At 44.0% G+C, this 10,570-nt stretch overlaps 1 protein-coding gene across 2 annotated transcripts; it reads left to right on the forward strand.

Moving 5' to 3' along the window:
* The first annotated feature begins 5,758 nt into the window (after nucleotides 1–5,758).
* On the forward strand, nucleotides 5,759–10,202 carry LOC128769004 (neoverrucotoxin subunit alpha-like). 2 transcript variants are annotated; one of them, XM_053882211.1, is made up of 4 exons: nucleotides 5,759–5,809; nucleotides 7,051–7,151; nucleotides 7,440–8,918; nucleotides 9,176–10,202. In XM_053882211.1, exons 2-4 carry the CDS (start codon nucleotides 7,055–7,057, stop codon nucleotides 9,721–9,723), a joined length of 2,124 nt encoding a protein of 707 aa, XP_053738186.1. In that variant the 5' UTR covers nucleotides 5,759–5,809; nucleotides 7,051–7,054; the 3' UTR covers nucleotides 9,724–10,202. The 2 variants fall into 2 exon arrangements, with proteins under 2 accessions (XP_053738186.1, XP_053738197.1); XM_053882222.1 differs by lacking the exon at nucleotides 5,759–5,809 and adding an exon at nucleotides 5,934–6,015.
* Nucleotides 10,203–10,570: the final 368 nt, after the last annotated feature.

The following is a 10,570-nucleotide window of genomic DNA, read 5'->3' on the forward strand; positions in this document are numbered from 1 at the left end:
CGGAGGCGAAAGGAGACTAAAGTGAGGGGTGGAATGTGTGGGAAAGTCACTGTGACTGGACAACATCGCAGCGCCTCGCAGAATTCGCATGGATTGGTTGGATGCGTTAATAGTTGGAGGGGCTGATAATGCTCTCAAGTGTTGAAAAAACTGCGATGTAAGCAAGATTCTGCAGAATAACTGAGTGGATGAGAATTGGGGAGCCTTTGAGCAAGCAGTGCATGACAGTTGTGGGAGTTGCACCGAAGGGTAACCACAGGATAGTTCTGGTTGGTGGGTTTGCGGTTTCTCTTAAAAGAGAACCAAGATGGAGACACAGACTCTGAAGGAACAACAAAAATAGTGGTGACGTGTTCCTGACCAGTGTGCTGTCCGCTGGAAGGAGAAGAATAAACCCCAAACACCCCCACCAAAGGTCAACACTTTTTTTTGTGGAAATCTAAACTAGAAGAATGCAGGGTTTCTTTCTCGTACTAATGTTGACCAGTCTGTTCCAGTGCGTCTAGACTTACAAACACAAATAAAACCTGGCTCTACCAAAGGTACTTGGAGGAACAAAACATACTGCCAAACACAAGAAGCCACAGTGGCATACCACACTGTCTGTAATAAGAAAAGCATTGTTGGGGAGCAAAGCTCTCTCTGGGGTCACACAGATGTTGATGACTGAAACAGAACATTGGACATTGTGTGGATTGAACTTCTTATTGATGGGCCATTGTTTTCTCGCATGCATGTGCAGGGTAAAACAGCTGATGAGCTGACGAGTTCTTGCTTCCTTGCTACAGCTCAGTTCATGACCTAAGTTGACTTTATGCACCAGTTTCTATAAGTTTAAAGAGATGGCTCAGTGTTGGTCCCAGTTCCTGACCGCAATTCTGACGCAATTTTGACGGGGAAAGAACTGGTTTGGAGCCCGAAACGTTGAGCTTGCAAACCATGACATCATCGGTTGGTGTGTCATGATCCATCCGACACAATCGTCTTGTCCCTTCATTATTAAAAGACACTTTTTAGAGCCCTCCCAATTCAGTTCCACAGAAACTATTCTGAATGCAGGCCGGTCCGATAGAAGAGGTTCTGAGAGTCAAGAACCAGAACCGTGTCAGTGTGAAAGGCCTCTGAGATTCCCATTCAAGGGAACTGCCTCAACTCAATGACCACAAGCAACATCGAGCGCGCCATGACCTGCGATGTGATTGGGTACTTCACCACTGTCAAAGGGACTCTCAGCCGTCCCATAATGCACAGCAGCAGTCAAAACATGACCAGAGCAAAAGGTTTCAATCTCCTGGTTCTCCTGGTTTCCACTGGGAGGCACTCAACCATTCACGCTCATGCAAGGAGCCAGAAGGTTTAACATAGTCACATAGTCATTGAACATGTATAACAGGAAAACAGGAAATGGAATGGAGGTTTTTTTTTTTTTTAGAATGAATCAAAATACATTCATAGTTTTTTCGGTTTCTGAAGTTTCCACATTGATCTCTGCTGTCTACAAATAGTTGAATGGCCAAGCGAGCTTTGGATATTTTGAAAAAGCCATACAATTCATATATAGATATTTAGACCAGTTGTGGGCCACATAAAATGGAGTTGTGGGCCACATAAAATGGCTGGATATGGCCACCATGCCTCGAGTTTGACACGTGCGTTGGAGTCATAATAGGGCTCTGTCTGTTTTTGGACTGTGGGAGGAAACAGGAGTGCCAGGAGAAAACCCACACAAGCACAGGGAGAACATAGTAACTGACCAACGTTTTAAAATGAATGTGTTTTTATGGTGCCAAAACCAAATTTAATCCTCTGATTTGGTCTAACTCCTTTTTCTCATCATCACTTTGCCAAATGACTGCACTCATGACCAAACTGACGTGTGACTTTCCTACCTTTACCTTTGAAACAAACTCATAGCTGTGGTTGACATCATCCACAAGGAACGTCGAGAAGCCACGTGAGTCACCTGGAATACAAAAATGGGATGTAAGCAGTGGAGTTTGGGTGGTTTCACCAAGCGAAGCCATGAGGAGTGACATCACTATCATCCAGTTAATCTGGCAACAGTTGGATGCAGGACTGAGGTTGAATTAGAGTAGCAATGAGCATAGACTTGTAAGATCTGCAAGTTAGCTACTGAAGTCTATGAAAACTATGCTCGGACTTGCACACGTGACCCTCCAGAAAACATGGATGTAGCTGTGGACATAAACAAAGATGACCTCACACGGTGCCCATGTGACAAGTCAACAAAGGCTGCTGCGTGGTGGTGGGCCGCTGGTGAGGCTGGCAGGGGAAGTGTCACTTGTCTCCCCCTGTATTTGGGGCCTGTCTCCACTTATGAAGCCTCATAAAAGCAATAACGCTGTGCAGATGTAGACGCTGAGGCCGTGAGCTAGCAATATAGGAGGCGCAGTATTTTGGGAATGTCTTTGATCATGGCTTTATGAAGGAGACGGTTCTTTGAGGATTCTGCTGACATTTCCAGGAGAATTTAAAGAGCCGAGTCGGTCTAATGAAACCAGCAGGGCTGCTTTCCATCTGAGGTTCTGCAGCATGCATGCGGCTCGGCTCTCCCAAGTCTGCGTGTTTCGCTTGCAGACACAGTCGCTTAATAAACACCTTTGCTCAAACCAAACCATGGATTCGAGATTGGAAAGTGTTGAAAAAGAAAGGGTTCGACTTTATGCTTGCTTTTCTTCCCAGGAGGTTTTGTGCTGTTTTTCTATCAGTTTGATTGTGCAGAATCATTTATTAACATTTGCTAATTCATTTATCCATTTTATTATAACTATTGTGTCACAGTAATTTTCGACTTGAATTTTGTTTTGAAAATATATATTTGATTTTATGTTTTGTTTTTTATTTATTTGAAAATACATACATTTTGAAAATGAGCTTTTACATTTTTTAATTTAATCTTCATTATGATAAAACACCAGTATTCTATTGTACTTCTATACCACATAATTCTCAAATACTGTAGGCAATATATTTTTTTCTATTTTTAATTTTAAACACAACTTGTAAGACAATATTTTAAAATGTATAAAAAATATATTTTTTGCATATATAGATATAGACAGATAGATATATGATTTTTTATTTTATTTTTTTAAAGAAGAGAGATTAATAATTGTAACAGCAAGGATTTCTTATCCTCATTGACTGCATGTTCATTTACAGTAAGTGACCCAGTGACCCGATTTGACGCTCACATCCGTGGTCATCCATGTTTGTCACACAAGGCAGCATCATTCATCTTTATCACATGAGTGATTACAGCGGCAGGCAGAGTGTTGGGGCGATGCCCGACGCACCTGCATGTGAAACTGTCACATTCTCTCTCCCATTTTAATCCGGATCTTGTGAGTCACCTTGACCCAGAATATGTGGACATGCGTACAAATGTTTGTGTAGGTCGTATCTATGGTGACATGCGCATGTTTATAGGTGATGACCACAAGAGCAAGAAGACAGGCACGTGGTGACTCAGTGCTACTGTCCTAGGAGAGGATGGCGCAAGGAAAAGTAAAATTACCATCATGTATGATGCGCCCGAGGGAGTGCGCCACAGAAAGAATGTAACACTCATCCCACATTTCGAGCTCGTTCTTCATAGGCTGTTGATCTCCAATGAGACTGACTGTATTCTTTCTCAAACATGAACAGATGACAACACGTTTCAGCACCACAACCATACAATAGTTGTGATGATTTGATACTATATTTTGTTTTGTAACACTGTGGCTTTTCAGATTTTTTTTGCAAACATCCCTGAACACAGGGTGGTGCTGCAGCGCTCTCTCAAATCTGCTCTGTCATACAGAAACACAAAGGCTAGGAAATACATATATTTATGCAAAATTTAAAGTATAAAACTTCATACCATGAGCATAAAGAAAGTACAAGCAACAATTCTAAATCTAAATCTAAATGCAAAAGCTGTTGCACTACTGTTGGCTGTTATATTTTGATGGCGCTCTTCAAAACAGCTCAGCCACATACAAAGATTTGTTCCAGGCTTTAGGCCACGCCCATCTCTCACAGCTGATGACAGTTTAATCCACTCTTTCCAGTCAGGTGATGGTGGAGCAAGGAAGTTGTGATCACATGAGTTCTATTGTGTTGACATCACTGAAGGTAGTTTCCCAGCTCCCTCCCTGCTTTGTTCAACAGCAACTTGTCATTATAGCAAATACTTTTCATTCATGTGTGAATGCAAATGTGGTTTAACAGGGCAGCGATCGGAAAACACAACCACGATAAATTAGCTTATCATTGTTGCTGTATTATTTGCACGAGTAGTTCCTGTATTGGGTAAAAATACCCGACAACTCTAGAGAGATGACAAGATAAATGTTCATTGGCCCTGACCGCTCAAAAACAAAGGGAGTCCTGCGGCCGTGTGCTGGAGAACACAGTGCTGGCTTGGTTCATGTCAGTGCTCTTCAAGAATTGATTCATCTCTTCTGTCCAGAGATCAGAGTGACTGAAAGGGTTTCTTTCTTCTTCCTACCTGCAGTTGAGCTGCTGTGTTTGTGTGTGTGTGCCTGGTTTAGCTCTGCTTGAGGGGACCAATTCTTGCATTGGGAGGACTATCTGCTTTTTGGGGATATTTTTAAGGATTGGGCGTATGTTTGCTTTGTCCTGGTTAAGGTTAGACATGTGTTTTGGACAATAACTTATTGTACACAATATACCACCAAAAACAACTTCCACAATGAGAATGCTGAATATCACGATAAATTCGATAAACATGCGGCACACTTGCTGCATCGGATTTGCATGATGGCGTGATGCGTTCTCCAGCTCCGTGGCGTTTGACAGCCGACACCGGTGTGTGACAGTTGTGGAGGGTGTGGCGGACTTTGGTTCATGATTGTAGTTTTAGACTCATTTTTAACACAGGAAACCTTTGATAATGACACTGTTTATTTATTTATTATCCGTGTTTATTTTATCAGACGGAGTGGTCCCCTTAGGTTTCCTTAGGTGTCACTGATCGCGGACGCATTCTCACAGGCAGCGCCAATGCAACAGTCCGGCATCAGTTAGGGACCATCAACAAATACCAAAACGGTCAAAGTATCAGTGAAATCTTCAATAAGGCAATGAAAAACAATCATTTTAGGCATGAACTGTGACAAGGTTTTTCATCACACAAGACAAAGGACTGACAGTTTGTATAATGATTTGGGGATATGTGACTAAATGATAATTTATTCACATTGTTTCTAATATTTCTTCGATAGCATCTAGGAAATGTGTCCAGACTGGTCCATAGTTAAAGTCAACTGTTAAGAGACATGAGTTACAGCAGACATACGGCTCAATTTGACCCCTAAATAAAGCTGGCAGAGCAGTCCGTCAGACACCAGCGGCTTCTACCAGAGACGTGAAACATTGAATTCTCATCTCTACACTTAGTTAACTATTATATTTAAACATAAACAAATAATGATGTTGGAGACAATCTCCACTCAAAAGTTTCATCACGAAACAGTTTCAAGGCAGACTGTAGTGTGTCCAACACATGGAATGGAATGAAAATGTATTTATTGTGGTAATTATCGTTAAAATTTCGTTTTTTAAATCCATATTGCCCATCCCTACTGATAATGACCAGTAGTTGACCTGGAGAGTGGGTGAATGATGGCAGCAACAAAGTTCCTTTCAGAGAAAAACACTTTCAAAAAAATATAAAAAAGGGAAGCAACTAAATGGAGAAGTGGTTTTCTGCTATAAATCGCACCTCGACCTCACTGCAGTCCATCCCTCCTCAAGACCAACACAAACCTACACAACTTCGGTAAGTTTCTGTGTGGTTAGTTGTCTTTTTATCTGCAAGTATCCCTCTCCACTTCTTTGTGTGTCAGCAACTAATGTGTGTATCTCCGTCTTGGGTGCAAGGGCTTCTACCAGCTCTCCTGCACCTTCACCACCCTCCTTGCTCCCCATCCTCTTGTCCGGGTTCATCACATCTACGATCCTCCTTGGCTGACTTCCTTCCATCTGGTACCTCCATCTCTACTGCTCTTCATCTTGCTCCACGTGTCCAAACCACCTCCCTAGTGTAGTCTCTTCTCCTTCTGAGTCCCTCCCAAAGACAGCGTCTTTCAGCGCTTTTGACTAGTAAAAATCTGTGTGTGCATCTGTCATTCGATGTATGAGTGTGTATGTTCTGTGCGTGTGTGCAGATGTTTGAGTGGATGTACTTACTGTGTTAATATTTCTGGATCTGTTTCAGGTTTTTGTGAGTCTGTTTGTCAGTGTGTTTGCAACTGTGTCTTGAGGTGTCTTTCATGATGTTCTTACATCTCATTGTTGTGTACTTACGTGTCGACCTGCAAAGGCTGTGGATGTTCCTCGGTGTGTGTGACTGCAGGGCTTCTGCATTATTTTTTCTGAAGGTGGGACTAAAAAAAAAAAAAGGAATTGATCAGGGGATTGAAACGATGAATGGCACAAGTTGAATCTGTAAACATCAGCTTCAACAGTCTGAAGATGAGTGACTCAGGGGTCTCAAACCTGTTTGACCAGGGGGCCACCAGAAGCAAAGTCTTGGCGAGGCTGGGCTGCAGACATAGAGGAATAAGGGATTTTTTTTTTAAGCCATTTAGATAATTAACAGGAAGGTACTTTTTTAAATGCATAAGAAATGCAGTTGTTTTTAAAATCCACTTCAGTGGCAAAATACCAACCAGTTGATGACCAATTTCTGTTTCATGAAAGCAAATAAAGGTTGAGGAAAGCGAAAACACAGCACCGACGATGAGTATTTCACGACTTGAAGGAACTGAATGTGACAATAAAATGTAGTTAGAATGCAGGATGGAGAACAAAATCAACCTGACCCTCTTGAGACAGGATGGGAAGGGCACTGCCACAATTTACAGCACAAACCCATGTAGAAGAAATAAACGGGTGGGGCAACACAATCCACACACATCAACACAACACCGGGTGTGAGCTACACGGAGCATGCTCCAGAGAAACGTGAACAGAGATGTGTTTGTGTCTGGTATGTGAACCCTGTTCCCTCACTTTCAGCATCATGGATTCTTCTGATGCAGTAGTGACGGTGGCTGCACTGGGTCGACCTTTCACCTTGGGAATGATGTATGATGCGCGGACTCAACAGCTGGTGCCAGGTGATAACACACACACCAACACACACGCACTTCTGATTTTATTATGGCGTTTGTCAAGGAGAGTAAGATGGGTATTTGAAGCTTGACAGGCTTGCAATCATACAGCAGTTTCTAAAGTCAGCCCTGCTTCTTCACAGCCACAGCTGCTCCTTCCTTTACTCATAATAGAAGCTCAACATATACTTCTTTCATGAACACAAAGTAAAGTAACATTCCACACACAATATAGCCTGTGAGTCAAAATGGTGCATGTTGTGGGTTCCTCATATCTTTGTGTGACTTCAACAGGTGTGTCACTGTGGGATCCACAGGTCCTGGCCAAGAACACAGTGGAGACTGGAGAACCCAGCAGTCAGTTCCACGTCCTGGCTTCAGACTCTCTGGAGTCCAAGTCTTCGCTGTTGAGCGTCGATGCATCTCTGAAGGCCAGTTTCCTCGGAGGACTGATCGAAGTCAGTGGCTCTGCCAAATACCTGAACGACCACAAGACGTTCAAGAATCAGTGCAGGGCCACCTTCCAGTACCGGGGCTCCACTGTGTTCAAGCAGTTGGCATTGACCTGTTTGGGGCAGCTAGATGACCAGCAGAGGGAACTCATCGATATGCACTTAGCCACTCATGTGGTCACTGGCATTGTCTACGGGGCCAATGCTTTCTTCGCGTTTGACAGTGAGAAGTTGGAGTCCAGCTTAGTCCAGGGCATCCAGGGTCAGATTCAGGCAGTGATGAAAAAAATCCCATCATTCGATGTTGAGGGTCAAGTTGACATCCAACTGTCGGAGGAAGAGAAAAATTTGACCAACAAATTCTCCTGCACCTTCTATGGGGACGTCCTTCTGGAGAGCAACCCTTCTACATTTGAGGAAGCTGTGAAGACCTACGTGAACCTTCCTAAGCTGCTGAGAGATAACAAGGAAGCCGTCGCGCCATTGATGGTCTGGATGCTTCCTCTCGTGAAGCTGTATCCCAAAGCTCCTGTGGTGCCAAAGCACATCACCCCTCAGTTGGCAAGGAAAGCAGTCGAGGTTCTGGAAGATCTGAGGGAGTTCCAGAGTGAGTGCAATGAAGCGCAGTCTGAGGTAGCATCCCAGGCCTTCCCTGATCTTGGTCGTATGTTGTTCCGATTCAATAACCTCTGTAGCTACTACATCGAGGTTCTCCAGCAAGCTCTGTCAGCCAAACTCCCTGAGGTTCGAGGAGGTTCAGGGGATGAAAAGGAGTTGATGCGTATTTTCCAGGACAGAGACACGGCACCGTTCAGTCACGAGAAGCTCAGACAGTGGATGGACCAAAGATTACAGGAGGTAGCAGTGATCCAGTCTATTGTGAATATGATGGATGGCACCGACGTGAAGCTTATCAAGAGTCAGTCAGAGTTGCACAGACAGCTTCTGGATGCAAATGTCCACGATGCCCTCTGCTACGTCTTCACATCCCTGGAGACCAAGGATCCACAGCTGGAAGAAATGGCAAAATACGTGGATTCCACTCTGGACCCTGGAGATGATACGGTGGCTGAGCCCTGGTCCCTCTCCCCCACTGTGCTGTCCGTCATGCATGAAAAAGCCAACAACTTCCGTGCCATGGCTGCAGGTCTGAAGGGAAGCAGGGGTGTGAAGTTATTCATGGCTATCTTGCCAAATGCCAACTATGAGGGCGCCAGCATCTACCACTACCACAATGGTGCACTGGTGACTGACGACTTCTCCAGGCCGAAGCCTCCTGATAACCCAGAGAAGATCACCAACAAACATGACCTCATGTGGTGTAAGTTCACGCTCAGTACTCTCATTTTGATTTGGCTAACTTTGGAACAATAGGTTTGAAATTTACAATCCTGATTCAAAGGATCCTCCTATCCTCTTTTTTTTTGGACAGTGTCCTTTAGCCATTTATGTGACTAAAAGTTGCATCTCAGAATGAGACGTGTGGGGAATGTTCCGTTTGTGACAGGGTTCGAGTCTCATAGTTGAGCACACAACCTTTCATGAAGAGCTGAAACACCCATTCTTTCTACCCATCAGATGCTGTTGACCTCACCTTGGACCTGAACACAGCCAACCCGTTCATCGTTGTGTCCGACAACAACAAGAAAGCCACCTATGGAGCAGACCAGAAGTACCCAGATCATCCAGAACGCTTTGACGAGTTGCACCAGGTGATGTGCAGCGAGGGACTGACTGACCACTGCTACTGGGAGGTGGAATGGAGCGATGGGATCTACACTGACGTCTCCATTGCGGTAGCATACAAGGAGACAGACCGGAAGATAGGAGGTCTTAACTACTTTGGAAAAAACACCGATTCCTGGTGTTTCGGCAAATATAACATTCACAGTGCATCCTTTTGGGGCCACGGTGATGAGTGGTTAGAGACCCCACTGCCCTCCACTGGCATCAAGCGAGTGGGGGTGTATCTGGATTGTCCAGGTGGCACTCTGAGCTTCTACAAGGTCTCCTCCTCTCAGCTGACTCACCTTCATACTTTCTCTGACTCCTTCGGTCATCCAGTTTTCCCAGGATGCCGCCTGGAAAACGAAAGCACCTTCATCCAATTCTGCCCAGTTGAGTGAGTCAGCGCCACCAGCTGACCACCCTAATTATAATTCTGATAAGGTCATTTCGTCGTCGGTCGTTTAAGGGTCTGGTGCCCACGGATTGGTCAGTTGATGATGGTTGTGATGCCAGTGATTTTTTGGGGGAAATATGCAATAAAGTCAAATGACAGATCAGTTTAAGTGAAAATCAGAGTCTGACTGTTGTGAAACAGAAGTAATGCAAGTACAAGCTGTTGTAATGTGGATGTAACCCTGGTTCTTCTTTCTGTCTTTCACTTGACTCATCCAAACCCAGTGTGATCCAGAGATGTTGCTGGGAGATTCAGTCAGTTCAAAACTTCATCTTTCTTCCACAACTTAAACCAATAAAATCAACGGTGAAAACTAATATCCTATTTACCACACATGACCCCATCCGTCCATCCTCCTACCTCTACTCTCCCTGAAGGTTGTGTCGACCATCATCACCACTGCTGTCCTAGTAATCGGCTTCATCCTTGTCCTCATTTCCACCTGCAACATCATCAATACCACGATCATCCTGACGTCATCATGATCAGCAGAAGCATGAGGGAAGTGTTTAGATGGCACTTTTAGATTTCTGACTTGTCAAGATATGCGATAAAATTGTGGTTTCATCTTGAAGATGGGTGAATTCTGTCCTGCCCCAGATCAAAAATGATATACAAATCAAGTACGAGTCTTAATAAAATGTTGTATGAATGTTTGCTATTTATGCAAAAGCATGAAAGTTCTAGAAATGTTTTGTCAAATGAATCATATTCTCTGTGAGTGTGTATCTGTTTGTTTCCACACTGTGTGAGGGAGATAGAAAGTAGGGTTCACCTCGGTAACCTCGGGT

Source organism: Synchiropus splendidus, chromosome 1 (assembly GCF_027744825.2).
Source record: "Synchiropus splendidus isolate RoL2022-P1 chromosome 1, RoL_Sspl_1.0, whole genome shotgun sequence".
NCBI classification, from domain to species: Eukaryota; Metazoa; Chordata; class Actinopteri; order Syngnathiformes; family Callionymidae; genus Synchiropus; species Synchiropus splendidus.